This window comes from Pan paniscus, chromosome 16 (genome assembly GCF_029289425.2).
Source record: "Pan paniscus chromosome 16, NHGRI_mPanPan1-v2.0_pri, whole genome shotgun sequence".
In the NCBI taxonomy this organism is placed as follows: Eukaryota; Metazoa; Chordata; class Mammalia; order Primates; family Hominidae; genus Pan; species Pan paniscus.
This window is the reverse complement of record NC_073265.2, coordinates 7,943,968-7,968,141: the sequence shown is the minus strand read 5'-3', so window position 1 is coordinate 7,968,141 and position 24,174 is coordinate 7,943,968. Positions and strand designations below refer to the sequence as shown.

The window sequence follows — 24,174 nt, the reverse complement described above, 5'->3', positions numbered from 1 at the left end:
TTCCAGCTTTGGGTATTTATCCAGAAGCATTGAAATGAGGGTCTTTCAAAGATATCTTAGCACTCCAGTGGTTGTTGCACCAGTAGGAATAACCAAGATATGAAAACAATGTAATGTCCATTGGCAGATGGCTAAAGAGAATGTGGTATATACATTCAGTGGAATTATTTAACCTTTAAAAAAGAAGAAAATACTGCACTATGTGACAACACAGTGAACCTTAAGAACATCATCTAAATGAAATAACACAGTCACAGAAAAATAGTTATAGCATGATTCCACTTATATGAGTTATTTAAAATAATTAAACTCATGTAATCAGAGAGTACAATGGTTGTTGCCAGGGGCTGCAGGGAGGGAGAAATGGAAAATTTCTAATCAATAAGCATAAAGCCTCAATTATAAAAGATGAATAAGTTCTCTAGATCTATTGTACAACACTGTCATTGTATAACAACACTTAAAAAGTGTATCATACGCTTAAAATTTGTTAAGACAGTAGACCTCATGTTAAGTGTACTTACCGCAGTAAAATAAAATTTTTCAAAACCACTACCTATAAGGTGAATGAGTGAGAAATTGGACTTTATTAAAATCAATAATGTCTTTTATTTTAAAAAGAATTAAAAGGAAGAAAAGCAAACTACAAGGTGAATTTATGTGCAACATCTGTAAGTGATAACAGATTAGCATGTCATTGAGGCCTTTTAGTGAACTACTTCAAAATTGTGCCAAGTGCTTACTTTACAGTGTCTAGATAAATCATAGGTTAAATAATGTAATGCCTTTAGCAATCAGAGAAGCCAGAACTCTCTTGAGTAGGACAAAATATAAACATTAAATACAGAACTACAAATCTGGAAGGCTCATTGCAGTTTTTGAAATGTATGATCTTTCATGTATATGTAACCATTGCAGTAGAAGGTCCTGGCACAAAATATAGTGATGTGTTTGGAGATACTTTAGGAAAACGTATTATATAGACATATTCCCATTATCATGAATGTTAGTCTTGGGTAATTGGACCTTGGCAAATTGGACCCTGAACACTAAGAATTTTCTTCAAAGGCATTCTTCCTCTTATGGTGACAGACACAAGCAACATTATTTTTATTCACAGTATGAATACCATATGAAATCTTGCACTTTAAAATAATTTTGGTAATACCATTTTTATAAGATGCATTCATTATACAACTGTTCACACTTTGCAAATAATTAAAATGTTCTTAGATTTATGTGATGATTTCCTATGAAGCCTATATGTAGCTTATACAAGTATATATTCATTTACTTCTGTTTTTGATGTTCATTTCTCCTTATGTAGCTCAAGCTACTTTATATCTTTGAAAATATCCATCTCTTGGTCTTTGTAGATGCAGCATTCCACATTATTAACATAACCTGGGATGAGTTCTTTTTGTAAGCGTTTGTCTGATGCAACTTGACAATTTTGAACGCTATTTTCCTTCTATTGTACTTGTAAATTTCATTTCCTTATTCTGCTTTGTAATTAAATGCTATTTTCAGCAAACATAAAAAATGCAAAAATGGTTAAACTGTCTTCAAGTTGAAAAGAAAATGCGTCTTTCTTGACACCATCTTTGGATAGAAAATTGGGAAGTCACGAAGACTACCTCACAAGGTCATTGGTCAGATTAAAGAAATAATACCTATCAAATAGTATAGTAACTGCACAGTAAATGTCAACTGCTCATGATTTAAAGTGTTTAAGATTGTAGTCCAAGAGGATACTCTACACTTTTAACTTATGAACATTTTTTATGTGGGGGAAATTCCCCTGAATGATGAGGAATTTGGTTCATTTTAGGTGGATGGAGTTTCCAGCATGACATTCAATTTCTATCAAGGCTATGGCTGTGAAACTGAGAGTGTGGTTTCATTAAATGGTGCTTTTAATCTCCCTTAGTTTATGTGAGAAAGTGGTGGATTTTGGTGTGGTTTTTTTTCATTCCAGTTTCATTTCAGTTTCCAAATTAAATGCTCTTCTTAAATATTTGCAGAGAATCTGAAAATTTTAGTGAGAGGAAGATTAACAAAGTCTCAGCAGTGTCTTGTGAGGTTACAAAGTACTGTCGTTTATACAGAAAAATCTTCTCACTTTTGCTAAGCCTAATCCCTGAATTCATGGTTTGCACTGCTTTGACTGATTTATTTGTCTTTCTAGGTCAGAGGTGTTGAACTCCGGTGCCCTTTGGACCCCCTCGCCATCTTCATAATAATTTTCCTGGCCTCTCCTTGTGTATTTCCACCCTCTTCCCTTCAGTCCATGCCAGCTCACATTCCTTCTGTGTTTCTGTGCTCTTAGCCTGGCATGGCAACTCTGACTCCTCTACCCTCTCCATGGTGGCCTCCCCAGGGTACCATCTCCCACAGGACTTGCAGCGAGCTGACACTACCCCCCAATTCCATGGCAGGGACTGCTGGGAAGAAACGTCAACAGCGTCTCCTCTGAGGAGCAGCTCAAGCTAATCCTGTTTGTTTTTACCAGTGTAGTCGTGGCCTTCTAGTATACAAGCCTAGGAACCCGCTGCTGCCATTTCCTTTGATGGCCACTGTTTCTCTTTATCTCAGTTTCTTCTTCATCAGCCAGACTCAGCCAGACTTCCTTCAGAGGGGCTTTGTGTTTGAGAGGCCTCACTAGGAGGCCCATCCTCATCTTTGGAAAACTGGCTGGTGTCACAAGGCAAGGCTAAGCATGTTCAGTCTAAATATTTTTTTAAAAAGAACATTTCAGTCTGAGGGTAAAACGTGATTTGACAATGTGATTTAACTTGGGATGGTCACCGACCGTGACCAACTTCACGCTGGTGAAGCATTTAGAATGACTTAAATCATTTTCTCATGGAAAAATCAAACCTTTTGGAGCTAAAAAATAAAAAAGTGATTGAGAGGTTTTTTCAAGACATCCCAAATAGGGCATCATTTTCCTGATTTAGACCCTGTGAGCAAGAAAGGCATGGAAAGACTTCTGCACATCCTTAGCGCATGCAATTTAAATCTGCCACTGTTAACACATCCTCAATACAGCAAACACTCACTGCATTCAAAACACGGAACACTCTGAAGTGTGGAATCCCGAGTTTTTGCCATTGTTGATAGGATAAAGAACCCATGCCCATTCTTCAAGGCTACAAAAACCCTAAATTACATACAATAAAAACTGTGCTCTTGTAAAGCAGCTGCTACAGCTTCCCTTATAGAGTATTAGAGTAAACCAGCCCCATTCTAATGCTCTCATGATTCTGTTTTGGGTGGCAGTGCACACTTATGAGCACTCTGGAAGGGTACTCAAAGCAGGAGCTTCTGGGAGCCTGTGTGTTTAAATATTAAAATATAACCCATTGTGGAATTGGAATCATTTTCTTCAGGCACAGGAAAACCACATCATTTTTTTTCTCCTTCCACTATTACCTTTATAAGGCCTTGTGTAAAACTATGTCCCAAAGAGGAGATTTACTTCTTTAACCTCATCAGTAATACTCATCATTAATACTAAGGGTCCCCTCAGATGGTACTTGCACCCTGCCAGGGAGGTGGGGGAAAGACTGTGAGTCCCACCTCCTTCCAGTAGAGCTACCTTGGGATACCGTGTGTTGATGCTCTGAATCACTAAGGGGAGGCCTGAGTCCAGCAGCTAAAGCATCTGCTTCTGACACAGTCAGAAATTCCAGCCCATCCCTAGGGCCGATTGTGCCCAGGGAACATTGCGGATCCTCAAGTCAGGTTTCGAACCAGTGCATTTACTGTTGTTTTGTTTTGTTTTGTTTTGTTTTTCCTGGAGGGAATTCAGATGTTTGCAATATGTCCCCTTCACACTGTTTCTAGCTGTGGATCCCAGGCGAGTAGTTCCAGGAATGGAGGCTAGTACTAAGGGCAGAGCTCCGCCTTCTGCCTCCCTCCTCCTCTCTGGGGGTCTAAGGGTCCAAGGCAAGCCTCTCATTATTGCTGAGTGCAGTCATTGGAAACCATTTGGACCAGAGCACAGAAGCATGGTTACCAGGACCTGGGAACAGAGGAAATAAGGAGATGTTGGTCAGTGGTCCAGACTTGCAGTTAAGTTCCGCAGGCCTAATGTACAGCAGAGAGCCTATAGATAATACTGTATTGTGTACTTGAAATCTGCTAACAATATTGTATACTTGTAACTGGCTAAGAGGGTAGATCATAAATGTTCTCACCACCATAAAAAATAAAAGGCAACTGTGAGGTGATGGATGTGTTAATTAGCTTGATTGTGGTAACGATTTCACAATGTACACGTATGTCAAATCATCACATCATGCATCTTGAACATAGAGAATTTTTATTTGTCAATTCTAGCTCAGTAAAGCCAGGGGGGAAAAAATGTCTGAAACCAACAAGGGCTCCAGTGAGCCTCGGTCACTGCTCTCTTGATGATGTGGATGGATGGCTCTTCTTAGTTCCTATCTGTAGAATGGGGATATTCATATTGTCGTGAACATTGGGTACAGTAGGGCTATGTCAATTATTTGGAAAGTGGACTGACTCCTAGTAATTTGTAGTAAGTGCAAGTTATTACCAACACAGGTCACTGCTGACCAGCACTGTGGTGGGGCAGTCTCTATGCGGAATTTGCGGATAATTGTGATACGGCAGTTGAAGACATAGAGTGTTAACATAAGGAGAAAAAATAGTGGGTAATACCATGAGGAGGGGCAGGCTGTTGGCAAATATGCCAATGCCACGGGAAGATGGCAGACAGGAGGATGGAGAGGACTGGACGAGGCTGGATAAGAGGGCGTCCAGGCGTGGGCAGAGCACAAATGGGGTGGGGAGGAAGGGAGGTCTGTGCCGGGATGTTGTACCAATGCGTGCACCATGGTGGCTATAGTAACGGGTTGGTTTGTAAGCAAGCACGATACACGGAGCCTTGAGTATCATGCAGAGAATATTAACCCCAATTCTGTAGGCTCTGGGTAGCCATGATACATTTTTTTAATAGCAGCATATGTGGTTGAATATAGTTGGAGAATATAGCATTCAATGGGATGCGAATCTGAAAGCAGTCAGTGGGTTGGGGAGGGCAGAGGGAGGATTTCTACACAAGAAAGGAAACCAAGAAAAGGCAGGATGTCTATAGCAATGTGCAAGGGGCACCTGCTTCCACCAGGGGGTCCTGGCCCAGATCTGCTAGCATCACCCGGTTCCCAGGGCCTCCTAGCCAGAGGCAAACTTACCATAGAGCCTGTAAAGGTAAAGCCCAAGGACCCCTCACTAGCAGAAGCCTTCTCCCAGGTCTTGGGGAAGGTCGTAGCTGTGTGTTCACTTGGTCTTTTACTGCTTGTGATATTTACAAGTGCAAGATGTTTTATACAAGGCTGCTGTCTTTTTCTCCTCTGACATCCCCTGTCACCTGCTCCTTTTATTAAGGGCAGGTGATTATCACCCGGCTAAGGGGATGCTTTCCAAACAAGGTTAGTGGAATATGGGGCATGGCGACTTCTGTCTAGGATGAAGTGCACCCCGATGTTATTGTCTCTCAAAGGTCTAGGGCTCCAGAGGTGTGGGTGGCATGAAGGAGAAACCTGGAGCCCACAGCTTGTGTATGGGAGCCCCAAACTTTACACAAAAGAAACCTGAGGCTTTTTGCACACTGCAGAATCCTAAACATGCAGGTCCTATTTCCAATAATGCTACAAGTTTAAGTAAACTTCTAAAAACTATTTATAATGTAATTCTGCTTCCCTGTGCTGGAGGAAATAAATATATTCTGAGTCTTGCTCCTAAAAAATAATGTTATTAAATCATTGTCATGGAAGGTCGTGATCAAAGAGTTTGCAGCCAAAAGATGCAGGGCAGGTGAGAATGATGAAGGAGGGCCAGTGGTCAGATTAATAAAAATAAGATCTATTCCTTTTAGATGTGATTTTTGTGATATTTGCAGTTTTAAAATATGACATTTTTCTCATTAGAAACAAATATTGATTTTTCATAATTCATATTAATAATTTATATTAATGTTATAATTTTGCATTATTTTCCTAAAAAGGGCCTGGGTTGCATTAACATCAGGTGACTGACATGGCCTCCTCAGGGGAGCCACGTGCCCCTCTGTGGCAACAGGGCGTCACCCCCTGCTATGCTTCCCAGGGCCTGTCACTAACCCTTCACAACCTGCCCTCCTCGGAGCAGCCTTGGTCCTCTGGGCTCTGATGTGGCTCTCTGACTGCTGCACCCCTCACCTTTCCAACTTCAGCCTGGTGGTCTGGGGACCAGATGTGGCCTCCAGCAGAGAGCTCCCATCTCGCCAACAGGGCCTCCTTGTCTGCAGGTGTCTGCCCTCCCCTGGTGCGGGGCCTTCACAGGGCTCACCAGACCCCACGGTGCACCTGTCCTCAGGGGTGTTAGTCTTTATATAAATCTAGCACAGTGCCCCGCAAAGGACTCTTAATAAGGGAGGCGCCTGGGCTAAGCTGGGAAGAATGCTCAACCAGGCGGCCAGACCTTGGGAAAACCCTTGTGCCTGTGAAGCAGGGACAGGCGCCCAGGGAGAGAGGGAAGCCCACCATCAAAGCCATGTTTCCCAGGACAACCGAATAAATAACACCTGCAAGAAACAAAAAAACATATATTTGAGTTATGCTTCCATACCTGAGAAGGAAGAAATAAAAATGGTTTTACTCTAATCACTGCATTATACATTGTTAGATAAGAAACCTGAACAACCTTTAATTGGCAAAGGCCTATTACTACCATTTTGTAAAGAAAACAGCCAGTGGCTTCTTTTCCTGATTTGTTTATCTAACTCAAGCTAACGAGCTGAGGCCCAATAGGTGGAAAGAGGCTTTGTCCCCCAGCAAGTGTCTCCTGCAACCAGAATCTCAAGATTCCCATCCTGCTCTAATCTCCTTTTCTTCATTTGGTCCTCTTCTTTAATAAAGGAAGGGAGAAAAGTGTGAGGAAATAATTTCCAAATTTTCTAGAAGTTACAGATGGATATTGTGAAGAAGCATAACTTTTCTTCTGTTTTCTTAAAATGATCCGCGTGTCGCGGTAATTCATGGCTTATTTGGAAATTATTGAGCTCTGCAGTGACTGAAACAAATCATGAACTTGGGCTGTTCACCAGCCTGATGGTTTTACATTGGAGGGTCCGCATGAGTTTCATCTGTTAGTATTTCAGACACATTAATTTCATAGCATTAAGGAATTATATAGAATCTTTATTTTCAGATAGACATTGTAAGAATTTTTTTTCTTTGCAAAAAGGAAGGATGATTAATGCCATTACAAAGTAAGTTTATGAGAGAAATAAAAATATTTCTATGTGGGTGGGAAGTGTTTCTTCAACATTTAGTCAAATGTAGACACAATAAAACATCCACACCATGCACAGCCTCACTCTGTCTTAAAGTGGCATTCATGGCAAGATTTCAGAATGAGGAAGAGCTTGCACCCGGAACACTGTAGGATGCTCCCCTCTGCTACAGGGAAGGAGTACGATCTTGTGTGGGACAGGGGTGGGGATTCCTGCCTTGCTCTGCAAGCCTCCACCTCATGGATGGTTCTCGAATACTTCATGCAGAATTCAGACCTATGAAAGTCCTTCCAATAATGGAAGATGGGACATAGGAAGAAACCATCCCATCATGTTCTTCTTGCAAAAGTAAGATAGAGAAATGAGAAAAAAGTGAAAATTAGTTTCAAGAGGGAAAGGCTAACTCTAGGCAGGGATATGGAAATGTAAAATTTTAGAGTCAGAAGGGTCGTTACATTTAATCCAATCCGACACTTGCATTGTACGTATGAGGAGACTGAGGCTAAGGAAGGTAAATGATGTCACACAGTTTATGAACAGTGTAAATGTGGAGGACACTTCTGCCCTGGGGTTCTTCCACATGCCCCGAGTCTAACACCCAGACTCCGCTGCTGCCTTCCCTCTCAGTCGCATCCAGGGAAATGGATTTGAGCTGCAGAGTTTAGAATAATTGGTACTTAGTAACTGTGTGACTGGATGAAGGTTACTCAATGTCTTAGGCCTCAGTTTACCCTTGGAAGGAAGGGTGGTCACTGTCTCTGTGTCAGGAATCCAGTCGCCTGGCACAGAATGCACCTGTGCCTCCTGGGAGGGATGCTAGAACACGCCTTCCATCCAGCTCTGTGTTCTCCCGATCTCATATTGTATCTTAAAGTGCTTTATGGGGAAGGGGCACAAACTGCTCCTTAATGGGGATGGAGACAGAAGATAAGGAGAAAAAGGGCGAACAAGAGGGCCCTGTTTGCCAGTCACTCTTTGCCTTACCCTGTGTATAGACTAAAAAGGCTCATTCAGAAATTGTTAGTGGAGGGTCCTGTAATTCAAAATATTTTTGACATATTGAGTAATGTTGGTAAAATTCTTCAAGTTTTCTGAGCTTCAATTTCTCTGTTATACTTAGGTTAAACAAACAAAAAGCTTTGAACAATTTCAGATTCCAAAATTCAGATGGGGCTTTTGTAGAGAATATTGGTTACTTTGACATTATTGATCGCATTGGTGGGCCCTGGATGTGCTTGGGAGGACATTTTCATCCTTCTCGTCTCGTTCCTCAATCCAGTAAACCAGTGTTCAAAGAAAGAAGGGAGTAAAACTTAAAAATGCCCATATATGCCTCCCTGACCATTCTCACATACTGAATTTTAGTTAAAGTATTGAGTGTGTTCTCTGTGCAAATATAGCCTATTACACATTTTAGTCAGAAATCATCGTTAAGCTCAAATCCTGCCAGGATGGAGGGAAGGCAGCTGTCAGCTCACAGTCTGTTCTGCAGGGATGCCTTTGAACTTGCTGCTGCACCATCTATATGCCTGTCTCACTCTACACCTCACTGAGGTCTTGGCTTCTGTATGGCTTTCCCATGTCTCCAGCACCTGCACACCCCAGAACCCTTTCCCTCCTTCCCCACTCTATCAGTCTGGACGGGCTCCTCTGACAAACTGCTCTGGATGCTTCTCACCCAGGGCACGTGGTTCACGTGAGTCAGCAGAGCTCTGCTCCACACAGTCTCTCAGGGCCTGAATGGGTGAGCAGGTCCCACATGGGCTCTTCCAGGGCCCTCCGAGGAGTGGCACACACCACTCTGCTTGTGTTTCACTTCATCATGAGTGATGTGGCCACACCCAGCCCCAAACGGGGAACAACAGTTCTATCACATGCCTGCAAGCACGGAAGCCGCGGTATTTGGCAAACAGCACCAATGACTATCATGATCTGTATCTAGCCACTGAATATTAGCTTCTGTCTTTCTCATCGGAGAAAAATACACTTCTCCCATCTTCAAAGGAGGCAACTCAAAAGGTCAACCTTGTTCCGGCCCAAGGTCAAGGTTATGTATATATGTGTATACCTGTCCTGGTAGAGACATCAAGTCTGGATGTGGTTTTCTTTGATCCACTGACCTGTAAACTAAGAAGACCTATCTGATCTCCCTCCCACCCGACACGTGCAGTGTATGTACTAAGGTGGAAAAGGGCCAGCCTAAGTCCCCACTGGGCAGATCCTGATGGGCTGGGTTCCATGACGTGAGGTTTTTCTTAGATTCAGCTCTAATTCTTTCCCTAGGGTGGGGCCCCTGAGGTATGTTTTCACTCTGACTCTTGCCTCCATTGTCTGGGAATATATTCTTCTTCCATTAACCATTTTTGCCATGGTAAAGTGGGCATTGGATAATACACCTCCTTTGGGGTCCAAGCAGAGGCTGCCATTTGCCCATGAAAGACAGGCAGGCAACGGTACCATTCAATCTCAAGTAGTCATTTTTCTTCCTGACTTGTGGTTCCTTTGGCAGAACTTCCTTAAAACCGAGCCAACTTTCTACCTGAGGCCAGCTTCACATGTGCACAGCCGCATTCAGAGTTCTTTCTCTGTGCAATGCCAAGAGCTGCTGTGCATCTTTGCTTCTGCAGGCCAGCACCTCTCCCTCTCCAGGGCTTTACTCTGAGCCTTTCTCTCTGAAGTATAGGTATTTGGGCCCTACAGCTTTCAGTGGAAGGGCCACACCTTAGTTTCTTTCCCTTGAGTCATATTTGCATAATTAAAGAGGTTACTGGGTGGCAGCCTAATCCATTTAGAGGCTTTAGCAATGGGTGTGATTATTTCTGCCAGGTTGTTTCAATGGACTTTGGCACTGCAAGCTGTTCTTGATGTTCTGTTGTAGAGATGAGGCCCTTGCCTCTCCCAGCCTCGCCAGACCCCAAGTGTGCTTTTTCTTTCCTCTTTATAACAGCTTTCAAACCACCGGGTTCTTTTGGAGATAATTTCCTTCCTGTGATAACTTACCAAGCATGGAGAATAGCAGTCAACACATGCTAATTACCATTTCTTTTCCAACCTCTGCCCAGAGAGCTACCCGCTCCTTAAACAGGTTCCGTCCCCTTAGAGATTTCACCCATGCATGACACCAGGCGTCTGGCCTCCAGTTCCACATTCCTGAGCTCTAAGCATCAATGCTACCTGCTTTCGTTTCATTTCACCACTCTTTGAACCCCATTTTTGTATCAGTCAGCACATGCTAGGTTATATGACAGAAACACACACATGCATACACTCACACACACACTTACACACACACCTTCACTGTGTGGCTCTGGGTTCAGAGTCTGTCAGTGAGAGGCATGCCAAGTTTCGGAAGGCGGAAACAAGGCTGAGGCCATTCATCCCCAAGGGCACATTCAGACAGACACATGGACTTGGGAGGGTCCGTCTGGTTGCTGAGATGCTACATGTGACCTGCCATGGCTGCTGAGCCATGAGAGGCTTCTGGAAAAGCTCGCTGAGAACCTGCTCCCAGCTGTTGCTTTCCTGCCATTTGCTCCCCCAACTGCATAAATGCTTATGCAAGACTCACATTGCCTGTTCCATAATTCCTTCTATGCTGGATGCCTGGATACCTTTTGTTTCCTCTAATTTGAATCCTTAGTAATACACCAGCCTTATTTTTGTGTGCGGTGTAAATGACCACCAACCTATTTATTTAAGGCCCATCTTCCCTGGATAGAATATAAGCTCTAGGAGGGAGGGGGTTTCTTGTTGGCACAGTGCTGGGTCTTCTTTGCTTTGAAAAGCCTGGCATACTCAGTGAAGCAAAGAAATGATGAATGAATGCATTAGTTAATGAAAGACCAGTTGAATTATAAACCTGAAATTGAATTACCTATCACGGAAAGATTCTTTAATGGGAAACTCAGTGGAAAGGGTAAATATGAGATTTGTTGAGAATCAAAAAATTCAGACTCTGCAAAAGTAATACATTTATAATATCTAATACATAACAAAAATTATGAAAGATATAAAAATCCCTTACAATCAGCCTCTACATACTTCTTACCATGAACCTAAAATAATTCTTTAAACTGTGATGAGGGGAGTGGCCTCTGAGGCAGCCCAGTCTACAGGCACTTCTTTGGGTCTCCTAGAGTGCCCCTAGGATAGAATCAGTCCTATCCTAACCATTTGATGGCTGCAGCAAAGTCTTACTGGGCACCGTGAACACTGCAGTGGCTTCAACCCTGGGCCTTTGCCTCTGTAATTTGTACCTCTTCAGCCTGCTCTTGGAATTGGCATTTGGCTAGGTGGCCGTCCTCTCTACAGTTCTTTGTTGTATTTTATTTCTTACTTTTCTTTTTGTTTTGCTTTTTGTTGCTTGAGAAGACTCAAGTACAAATAGTCATAACTATTATATGAATGAATATGAACGGGTCACTTGCTCTCTGCCAGGCACTAAGGGTGCTCATTTAATCACTTCCTTTTATCTTCGTTAACACCTTGAGAAGGTGGACACTATTAAGTTCCCCATTTTATAGATCAGAGAACAGAGGCTCCAATAGGTCCTGCTACCTGTCAAGGCTTGGACTTGCGAGCCTAGGGTTTGCCTCCACACCCTGAAATAGATTCTACTGTCTCTCTTAGCCACTCTTCACACTTCGTGTATTTATTGGAACTTAAGGTTTATAGTATGTCACGTTAATGTTACTACACTGTTGACAAATAATATTGGTCATCATTCACTGAGTGCTTGCCATGTTGAACCAGTCTCTATCAGAAAGAGAATTGGGGAGGTGAGGATGTCAACATGGAGAGAACACAACATTTGACAAAGAGAACAAATTATACAGAACATTTATTAATAGAACTGTCTTGCCTCTCCTTCTGCTCTGTTTCAGGAATACCAAATTGACATATTTTTTGCTCAGACCTGGACAGATAGTCGCCTTCGATTCAACAGCACAATGAAAATTCTTACTCTGAACAGTAACATGGTGGGGTTAATCTGGATCCCAGACACCATCTTCCGCAATTCTAAAACCGCAGAGGCTCACTGGATCACCACACCCAATCAGCTCCTCCGGATTTGGAATGACGGGAAAATCCTTTACACTTTGAGGTAAGATGCTGCATCGATCTTTGATTACTCCTGGTTTAAAATTGGATCCTTAATTTGAATCACTGTAGGAATGAGACCCTATTTTCATCTCTAAGTCTATTCTCTTTCACGTGAGACATACTACAGCATCCTGAGAAAGTCTGCCCTCATGCCACATGTGTAAAAATAAAAGCATACAGATGATCCACAGAGAATATAAGTTCATTTCTTCAGAATCTGTTTCTGCTGGAAGTAGGCTGTGAAAGTTATTCTTAATAGATTTACACCATAGGTCCTCTCCTCTAGGAAAATACAGATGTCTTGGTGCACTAATCAACAAATGTAGTTAGAGTAAATCTGAGACCACAAGGAAGAGGGGCAGAGTCAGCCCCTTTCCCAGCACATCCCTAAGGGAAGTGGCAGCTCCCCTGGAGTGTGTCCTCCTGGAGTCAGGGAAGTCTTCGAAGAAACCCAGAGAGGTAAGGGAAACTGAGCTTCCAAGAAGGGAACTGACTCGCCCACAGTCACCACTGGGAGCCTGTCTCTCCCAGGTCTCTCCACCGGGATGGTCAGAGTCTAACTGAACACACAGCAACACAGCACTAGCAATGACGGGCCCTCTGCACTCCTGTCTGCTCACCCAGCACAGGGACTGGATGGTCCCTCCAGCAGTGTCCTCTGAGCGGGTGGTGCTGCTCCAGAGGACACTGCACTCCCTTCTTCCTGAGGTCTCAGAAGCCCTGGGTGCATCTAGGCTTTGCTGTCAGGGGCTCACTCTCACTGCCCTGGAGCACAGGGCTCCTTCTTGCACCTGCTCTGTGGCTGCATCTCCCCACTCTGCTGTTTCTGCCTCAGGGCTTGACCCCTGTCACTTTACTCTCCTTACCCATCCCTGCTGGCTTAGCTCATCCATCCTGAGAATGAAAGCCATGTGCGTACTGAGAATTCCCACAAGGAGAAATCTGATTCCTCACATTAAATAAATGTCCACAGCACACACACAGGCACAGATGGACATTAAAATAAGCAGACTGTGAGACAGCATTAAAGTTTCAGGGAAATCCTCATTTTGCCAGGGAGGGAACAATTACAGCAAAAACAAACAAACAAACAAACAAAAAAAAAACAAAACAAAAACGCCACAGCTGGGAACCATGCTGTTGAAAAACATTGCGAGCTGGAGTTTGTAGAAGTTGTCTCCTCATCAGTTGTAAAGCCATACACCGGAGATTCTGACATGACACGGAACCTCAGCAAGCCAGGGCGAAGACCTGGCCAGTTCTGGAACCCCGTGTAGACACTGAAATATGGGGCTGCTGCCCTGGGAGAATGCAGGGCCCCCATTTGGCAGAGCTACCACCTGCCTAGTGAAAGAGGGGCAGTTGTCCAAACAGGAAATCCCCCCGATGCATGCATTAATTTGGCATAATAGCTGTTTAGATAAACACACAGTTTCCAAATGGAGGAAGGATTTAATTCAAACAGATTGAAAACAACTTATAAAACAACAGTTGGTTTTGTCTCCTCTCTGACTTGGCGTGTATTTCTAGACACAGTTGGAATTTTACTAACTGGAATTCTCTGTGCCACTGATAGTTAAAAGAAAAACAAAATAACCCAACATGAAAGCAACACAGCACAGTCTCACCGTGAATGGTTCCCGGGCCAAGAGTGAGCCACACATGCTGCCCTGGGTGACGGAACGGCCCTCTCCATCCCCACATGGGGTGCCGTAACGGCCGCCGGCCTTGCCCTGTGCTGTGTGCTGAGCTAGACTGACACTTGGCTTTTTCGCAGGCTCACCATCAATGCCGAGTGCCAGCTGCAGCTGCACAACTTCCCCATGGACGAACACTCCTGCCCGCTGATTTTCTCCAGCTGTGAGTACCAGTCCCAGCCCGGGGTGTGCATGCTGTGTGAGGGATGCCTAGCTTGGTACTGCTTCTGTCAAACAGTCATGCGATTGATCACAGTGTCCCTGCACACACAGAGAAAACTGATGATGGTTTCAGTATTGACCACCTGGGTGTTTTCACTCTAGACCTTGTCACATAGGAGCCATGTTACAAAATAGGTGATCTCGATAAGGCTGTGAGCAACTTGACCATTGACATGGAAGGATTCAGAAACTGAGGAACCATTGATTTACCAAAGACCCTTATGCTAATGAGCTGTGCATACTATTTGGAAGTATACAAAATTCCTATGTAATATTTTAGATTTAACATTATCTTTTTTAAATTTATTTTTAATTTTTACTTATTTATTTATTGAGACTGAGTTTTGCTCTTGTCGCCCAGGCTGGAGTGCAGTAGCACAGTCTTAGCTGACTGCAACCTTTGCCTCCCGGGATTCAAGTGATTCTCCTGCCTCAGCCTCCTAAGTAGCTGGGACTATAGGCACGTGCTACCACACCCAGCTAATTTTTGTATTTTTAGTAGAGACAGGGTTTCACCATGTTGGTCAGGCTAATCTCAAACTCCTGACCTCAGGTGATCCACCCACCTCGGCCTCCCAAAGTGCTGGGATTACAGATGTGAGCCACTGTGGCCAGCTGATTTAACATTATCTTAAAGTAAGGTGATTTGTCTACCAAGTAGAAAGATACAAATTTTTCTTTAATTTTACTTATATTTGTCTCATTGAACCATTGTAAGATGATTTAATTTTTCATAGTATTGTATCTTCCAACATTTTACTTACGGTAGATATCACAGTTAATCCTTCACAAGTTCTTAAAGACAACATCTACTGCTTAGTATAAGAGGACATATAAAAGGAATATCAAATATCAAATCTATTTATACAATTTTTAAGTTAAAATCAAAATGGAAAGATATCTGGTGAATGAATTTACAATGGGGCATTTTAAATGAATTAATCACAAGTACTTATGTATGACTCATAAGAATTCAGTTTATTGTATTGGCTTTCTTTAAAATTGCATATGGGGCTGGGCGTGGTGGCTCACACCTGTAATCCCAGCACTTTGGGAGGCCGAGGTGGGTGGATCCTGAGGTCAGGAGATCAAGATCATCCTGGCTAACAGGGTGAAACCCTGTCTCTACTAAAAATACAAAAAATTAGCTGAGCGTGGTGGCGGGTGCTGTAGTCCCAGCTACTTGGGAGGCTGAGGCAGGAGAATTGCTCAGGAAGCAGAGGTTGCAGTGAGTTGAGATCGCACCACTGCACTCCAGCCTGGGTGACAGAGGGAGACTCTGTCTCAAAATAAATAAATAAAATAAATAAATAAATAAAATTGCATGTGGAACATGACAAACAAATCTGATGAAATCTCATGTAGAAGTTTTTGTGGCTTTCTTCATTGAATGTTATAGATTTTTCCCTGAACCTTCAAATGTAAAATATGTTCATCGCTTATTTTACTTTTGCTTCTGCTCCTCGCAAGTGTGCGGCCCGTGGAGGCCCAGGTCCAGATCCACAGAGACCAGCAGAGCTCTGCACACCGTGCACGCGTTCTCACTGGAAACCTTATTTCTATCTGTAATAGCTTCCCTTGTTCTGTCATACTGTGAAAATGTGTTTAAATCATTCACAGAGCCTTTTAAGTGCTCAGTTCCAGGAGGGGATTGTGTGCACATGGACTTACACAATGCTGCCAGAAAGAATAGTGCTTGTATAAATTGTTTTAAAAAGATTTTTATAGAAATAAAATAACTTAAATTCTTAAAGACAATTCACACATAGTACTCAGGGAAATACATAAAAGTGAATGCCTTTCTGGAATTAGTTGGCAATGAGCATAAAGTACTAGGAAGAAATCTGGCATAGTAGTAAAAATGGTTTGTGTGACCAACCACATCTATTTCCCTATTTCTGGTGTGTCGTGGTAGTGATGGGTGGTCAGAGTGAATGTAGGAGCCAGGGGGTGGACAGTCTTATATCTAATGTCAGAAAGTGGCACCTTCAATGCATGAGCAAAGAAAAATTATCATATCTGAAAATCAGGGAGTGGCAGGATCAAATTCATGTTCAGGAACAGTATGAAAGATCTTATAAGCGCAAAAGTGGGTGTACACAGTTATATACCTGTTGGAATGGCAAAAATCTGAAACACTGGCAACCTTAAATGCAGTGGGGATGTGGGGCAACAGGAACTCTCACTCATTGCTGGGGGGATGCACAGTGTCACAGCCCCTTTGGAAGACACCTGGGTCGTCTCTTACAGAAGTAGACATACTGGTACTATATGATCCAGAATTTGTACTCCTTGGCATTTACCCAAATGAATTAAAACTTATGTCCACACCAAAACCTGCATACAGGTGTTTATAGCAGCTTTCTTCATAATTGCCAAAATTTGGAAGCAACCAAGATGTCCTTTGGTAGGAGAATGGATAGACAAACCACGGCATATTCATGCAATGGAATATTATTCAGCACTACAAAGAAAGGAGCTACCGAGCCATAAAGAGACATGTAGGAAACTTAAATGCATATTTACTAGGTAAAAGAAACCAATCTGAAAAGGCTGCATACTCTGATTCCAGCTATATGATATTCTGGAAAAGGCAAAACTGCGGAAACAATAGAAAGGTCAGTGGTTGCCAGGGGTTGTGGGCAGAAGGAGGAGTTTTAGGACAGTGAAACTATTCTGTATGATACTGTCGTGTTGGACATATTTGTCCAAACCCATAGAATGTACAACACTAAGAATGAATGCTAAAATCAGTCCCTGGACTTTGGGTGATAATGATGTGTCAACCTAGGTTCATTGATGGTAACAAATGGACCACTCTGGTGGGGGATGTTGATAGTTGGGGAAAGGAGTACTTGGGAACTCTGTACTTTCTGCTCAATTTTTCTGTGAACCTAAACCTGCTTCTTTTTTAAGAGTCTAGTAAAAACTTATTGGAGGTAAAGAAATCAATTAGGAATCTATTGCAATCATAAACCACAATGTTCTGATAGAGCCATATTATCAAATTAAAAAAAAAAAACTTGGATGCCCAAAATATAAAACAGTGCTTTAAAGTATAAGTTTTTGAACCACTTTACATGTGTAGCATTAATTCATATGTGTAGGATTCACTATTCATAAATGAGAATAATAACACTGTCCTAATGAAAACACTCATTGGTAATTTGGAGTGATGGGGGATACTTGCATCTAAATCAGTTTGGTACCTAAGTTGTTTCCACATAATGGGTGTCCATTTTCAGGAAGAGGCCAATCCTAATACCAATAAGCAACTGAAAGTGAAGTGGGCTTGGCACAGTGGCTCATGCCTGCAATCCCAGAACTTTGGGAGGCCGAGGCGAGCAGATCACGAGGTCAGGAGTTCGAGACCAGCCTGGCCAATATGGTGAAACCCCATCTCTACTAAAAATACAAAAATTAGCCGGGCATAGTGTCATGTGCCAGCTCGGGAGGCTGAGGCAGAAGAATCCCAGCTACTCGGGAGGCTGAGGCAGAAGAATCGCTTGAACCTGGGAGGCAGAGGTTGCAGTGAGCCGAGATCACGCCACTGCACTCCAGCCTGGGCAACAGAGTGAAACTCCGTGTAAAAAAAAAAGAAAAAGAAGAAAAGAAAAGAAAGTGAAGTGGTGTCCCTGTTTGTGAACAGTTAACCTTGCAATGTCCTGGTATTTTTCAATTAAATACACTCCGAAGCTGTATTTTTCCACTTAAAAATTTTATAGTAACAAAGCTGAACAACTTGTTATATTCACTATCATACAAATAAAAGTTAGGAAAACTGCCCAAAATGTACAGTAAGATATAAAGTGATCATAAAATTGAGTAACAACTGTTAGGCTGGTCTTGGCTCTCTCAGTTTCCAATATATGCACAGAGATGAGGTGGTAACATTTACTATATAACATGTTTGGGTAATAGCTTTGATTTTTATGTTTTAAATAGTTGAGATTTTTGAAATAATATTTTAATTAATTAAAAATTTCCTATAGCACTTTCTGTAGTCATTGTGGTTAAGGATCACATTTTAAAAATTCCTAAAATGTACTTTAAAAGGTAATGTTATTAGTTTATTTAAACTTGTTAAAATTATTAAAACTAAATTTTAAATTACTTCTATGGATGAATTAAAAGTGATGTTGATATGGACTCTTGGACAAACATTTTTAGTGTCTAGAACTTGGCCATAATTTTGTATTTAGTGTACTCATAGAAACTGAACCATAAAGAATATTCAATTGCAAACAGCATTGGTTGTTTTATTCATTTCCTATTACTCGTGCAACAAATTACTGCAAACTTAGTGGCTTGAAACAACATCAATTTAATATCTTACATTTCTGTAGATCACAAATCTGAACTGGGCTAAAATCAAGGTGTGGGCAGGGCAGCGTTGCCGCCTGGAGTCTCTGGGGGAGAATCTGTGCCCCGGCCTTTTTCATGCTCCTAGAGGCCACCCGCATTCCTTAACGTGGGTCCCCTTCTTCTATCTTTGGAGCCAAAAACAGCACCTCTCTCTGATCCCACTTTTGTTGTCATATCTCTCTTAGACCACAGACAGGAGAGCTCCCCTGGTTTTGAAGACCTGTGTGATTAGGTTGGGCTCACCCACATGGGCCAAGATGATCTCCCATCTAAGATCCTTCACTTACTCACATCTTTGAAGTCCTTTCTGCCACGTAAAGTGACACAGTAGCAGGTTCTGAGGTTCAGGGTGTGAACGTCCTTGCTGGTTACTAGTTTGCCTGCCACGAGTACTAGTCACTCAGAGCATTCCAAGACCTGGGAACCTGCCTGGTCGATATGCCACTCACAATTCTCAGATTGTCAGGAGAATCTACACAGCAGAACGAGCCCAAAATACATTTCACTAAAAGGAAAAATCATTCCCCAGTGAATTATGACAAACTGTATTGTTTAATCTGTGTCTTAATATATTTTATGGAAAAAATTAAATAAAAAGGCAAAATACAAATTTTGGTCATTTAGTTCCTCATTCCTTAAGTTGTTTTGAAAATGATTTGTTTTCTTCTTGGTTTTCTTTTGATTAAATGTCAGCATTATGAAATAAATGTTTCTTTTTGTCCAGCTGATTGGTTAATATATATTAGTATGAGCTTTATTTTACTCATGATTTCACTTCCAAAAGTTGTATTGCCTTTGAAAAATTAATGTGTCTAGCTTAGTATAGCTGCAGTATATACCTTTAACTAAACGATGCAATATACATAGATGTCATAATCTGTTTTAAGTCAACTAAAAAATTAATGACAAAATGTTAAGAATGCCAGTTTTGCAACTCTATGCCATTATTTTTTCTAAAGAGAGGTATCTCTTCACACACATACACACAGAGGCACACACATGCATATACACTTCTGTAAACTAATACAGGGGTTCACCGGACTTCGACATAATCTCCTTCTGTTGTTTAGTTCGAGATATAGAAAATTATATATGCAAAATAAATGTTCATTGGAAATTGTTTAAATTATGTACTAGATTAAAATCCCAAAGTTGAGATGCCATTCCTTTAATTAAACTTTCAACAGTAAAATAATGAGTACCCCACTGTTGACTCTTTATTGTGCAATGTTAAATCCTGAGACACTGGTCACACTAATGCATGGCACTGCTGCTGTTAGCGTGTCTTGAACCTTATCTTTAAAATGCTATGTTATGAGAAGTATGCAAGTAGCATATATCATTACTCTATCAAACAACAAGTAAATGATTTCTGAAGTTCGGTTGGATATCTATGGGCAAAAAAATAAGCTTGAACTTATACGATAGTTAATTCCAAATGAATTGAGGCCCTAAAATCAACATAAAAACACAATATATTAGAAAAAATACATAGGAAAAAATATTCATGAATTAAGGCTAGCAAAGAGTATTTATACTTGACACTGAAAGCATGATCCCTGCCCCCCAAAAAAAGTGATAAATGGGACCTTGTCAAAAGTGAAAACTTTTGGTCTACCAAAAGCTTGTCATGAGGTTGAAAAGGCAGATTAGGCTGGGAGAAAACACTTGCAAACCAGAAATCTGATAAGGCTTGAATCTGTGATATGTAAATACCTCTTAAATAATTTCATTTCTTTTTATGACTGAACAATATTATATCATATGCAATACCGTGATTTGTTTGTTCATATTCTGATGGGCACTTGGCTTGCTTTCATCTTTTGACTTTTGTGACTGCTATACCCATTGGTAGACAAGACCCCTTTTGACTATCGTGACTGCTATACCCATTAGTAGACAAGACCCCTTTTGACTGTTGTGACTGCTATACCCATTGGTAGACAAGACCCTGCTTGAGTCCCAGCTTTCAGTTCTTATGGGTGTATTCCTAGAAGTGGAATTGCTGGACCATATAATAATTCTATATTTAATTCTCTGAGGAAATGACAACCTGTTTTTCACAGCAGCTGCACCACTTTACATTTTCACCAGCAATGCACAAAGATTTTAGTCTCTTCACATCCTCACCAACACTTGTTATCTTTTCCCTTTTTATTGATAACACCCATCCTAGTGGATGAGAAATTGTAGCTCATTATGATTTTGATTTGCATTTCTCTAATGACTAAGGATGTTTTAATACATGCTATACCACGGATGTTCAGACGCATGCTATGCCTTTGGAAACATCATTTAAGTCAAATAAGGCCAACAAAAAAGGGATGAGTACTCTATGCCTGCACCTCCATGAGGTATCTAGAATAGGCAGATTCATAGAGAAAGCAGAGTAGAGGGGACCAGGGAATGGGGGTAGGAGAGAACGAGGGGAGCACAGAGCTTCTGTGTGGGAGGATGAGCAGGTTCTGGAAATAGAGTGGCGATTGCTGCCCAACATTGGGAATGTACTTACTATGACTGAGTTGTACACTGAAAATGGTTAAAATGATACATTTTATATTATGGATTTTTAAATCACATTTTAAATGTATACTAAAAACTGAACAACAACAAAACAATCCAGTTAGAAATGGGTAAAAGACAGGCTGGGTGTGGTGGCTCATGCCTGTAATCTCAGCACTTTGGGAGGCCGAGGTGGGCAGATCACCTGAGGTCAGGAGTTTGAGACCAGCATCACCAATATGGTGAAACCCCATTTCTACTAACAAACAAACAAAAAAATTAGCCGGGTGTGGTGGTGCATGCCTGTAATCCCAGCTACTCGGAAGGCTGAGGCAGGATAATCACTTGAACCCTGGAGGCAGAGGTTGCAGTGAGCCAAGATCGTGCCATTGCACTCCAGCCTGGGAAACAAGAGCAAGAGTCAGTATGAAAAGAAAGAAAGAGAGAGAGAGAGACAGAGAGAGAAAGAAAAGAAAAGAAAGAAAGAAAAAGAAAGAAAGAAAGGAAGGAAGGAGAGACAGAGAAAAGAAGAAGGAGAAGGAGAAGAAAAGAAAGAAGAAGAAGAAAAAGGAAAGAAAGAAGAAATTGGTGAGAGACATAGTCGTTTGACCAAAGGTGATATTTACATGGAAAATCTGCATGTGAAAAGATGTTCAATGTCATCAGCTATTATTAATAGTAAATGTAAATTAAAACCACAGTAAGCTATCACTACATACCTATTAGAATGGCTAAAATAAAAAAATAGTGGGAACATCAAATCCTGGCAAGGATGTGGAAAACCTGGATACACTGCTGATGGGAATGTAGAATGACACAGAAAATAGTACAGAAGTGTCATATAAAACTAAAACTGTACTTACCATATGACCTAGCGATTGCAAGCTTGGGCATTTATCGTGGAGAAATGAATAGTTATGTTGACACAAAAATCTATGTATACATATTCATAGTAGCACTATTCTTAATAGCCTCAAACCAGAAACAGCCCTCATGTTCTTCAGTGGTTAATGGTTAAGCAAACTGTTAGTACATCCTTAAAATGGATGACTACTCCACAAGAAAAACAAACAAATTACTCATATATGCAAGAACTTGGTCTGCAACAGCATTCGAAGCTGAGTGAAGAATGCCAGTCTCCAAAGGTCACATATGTGGGATCCCATTTATATAACATTCTCAAAATAAGCAGGAAGTGAGAGCTAAGGTGGAGTTGTTAAGTGTCTTCTGTTATTTAAAAAATGAAAGAAGACCTAAATAAGTAGAAAAGCATCTTGTGTTCTTGAACTGAAATACTAAATATTATTAAAATGACAGTACTCTACAAGGTGATCTGTATTGGTTTTCCTCTGTTCTGCTTCTCTTTCAAACTTGCAGACACTTTCCTCTTATTCCCTGAATAGCATCATGGTCTGCTTAGTTCTAAATGTCTTCATTTTCAGATGAACACTTCTTGTATCTTTTACAATATTTCTTAAATCATAGCTGTCTGATTGAAATACAATGCAAGCCACCGATACAATTTTAGATTTTCTAGGAGTCTCATTATAAAAAGCAAAAAGGAACAGGTGGAGTTAATTTTACTGCATTTTATTCAATACAGTCTATACAGAATATTGTCATTTTGCTATGCAATCAATATGAAAAATTATCAGTGAACTATTTTAATAAAATAGCCTGAGATATTTTTATGCTAAGTCGTAGACACCAGTGTGTGTTTTATGACAGCACACTTCAGTGTAGAGTAGCCACATTTCACAGCTCAGTAGCCTATTGCCTCTCAAGGCCACCGTGCTGCTGGAAAGCACAGTCTGAGACCCACGCAGAGGTCTTCACACAAGATGCACATCTTCAAAACCCTAGATTTTGTTTAGTATCAGTCATGTTCTTCATTCCTCTTTTCCCATTTTTTCTCCCTGTTTATTTCCAGCATCTTTCTTTATACATGCTCTGCACTCTCTAGTCTCTCAGTTCCAGATTTGAAATCCAACTATGAGATGTCTTGACTAACCTAAAAAAAGCTATAAAATCTATGCAGATATGCATGTATTTGTATGTGCATAAACTAAATCTCTCTCACACACAAATAAGCCTTGTGATTCAAAAAGTTCCAGACCACCCATGCTTCTCTAAACCCCTTCCTATACATTCACTATTGGAACACAGGCTAGAGAAGGGGAGGAAGATACCTTCAAGCGCAACGCTGTCTCTGAATCAACTAGGACTGTTATTAATAGATAATTCAGCACTAAATATGGAGGGAGGGGAGTCTTAAAGCTAAGAAATACTAGTCATTGTTTGTTACTGTTCGGCTCCTCCTTGGGGGAGATTCTGCTATTAATTCGTGTGCCCGAGCTGGTCGGGAATGTGGGGTCAGCGCCTCAGGCTGCCCTTGAGTGGGGCCAGTCTGAAAACAAGCCCTGTCCGCCTCAGGAAATGGAAACACATGTCCGCATCACCTGCTGCTTTTGATACTGGTACCCTAAAAGTTATCCATCAACACACTTCTTGTGGACGTGCTGTTAACCAGGAACGTGCTGGAAAGACCTGTGGTTGCTCCTTCTCCCTGCAGTGATGCCCCCCACCCCAGGCATCCTTTCTGTCTTTCTTTTTAAACATACTTGCTATGAGGAGATGCCAGAAAACCAGAGGGCAATGGAAACCGATTTAAGATGATCAAGTCCCCTGATGTGGTGGTTCTGTGGTCCTGAGGTTAAGTTCATTGCTATTAAGTTTGATTCAGACGCTGGTTCACGGCACTCGCATCCTTCCAGGCCACAGGTCTGTGCGGAGTGTTGACTTGGGGAAAGATTCTCCATGCATCGCAGGAGGACCATGCTCCTAGTTAGGTGCTCAGTGCCCCCAGGGAGGCACCATGTGCGTTGCATGGTCAGCTTTGTTCCCTCCAGACAGTAAGGTGCCTGAACTGGACAGGACAACTGCATTTATCTATGTTGCTATCAGGCTTTGCAATATTGACTG

The 24,174-nt window shown here is 41.6% G+C and overlaps 1 protein-coding gene across 4 annotated transcripts in view; it reads left to right on the top strand.

Annotated features, from left to right (window-relative positions):
* Positions 1 to 24,174, top strand: part of GABRG3 (gamma-aminobutyric acid type A receptor subunit gamma3) — a 558,288-nt gene that overhangs the window by 338,489 nt on the left and 195,625 nt on the right. For all 4 annotated transcript variants that reach the window (XM_034938408.4, XM_034938409.4, XM_055098678.2 and 1 more), the window contains 2 exons: positions 12,187 to 12,407; positions 14,184 to 14,266. In XM_034938408.4, coding sequence (XP_034794299.1) covers positions 12,187 to 12,407; positions 14,184 to 14,266 — 304 coding nt within the window. The remainder of the gene's footprint in view (positions 1 to 12,186; positions 12,408 to 14,183; positions 14,267 to 24,174) is intronic.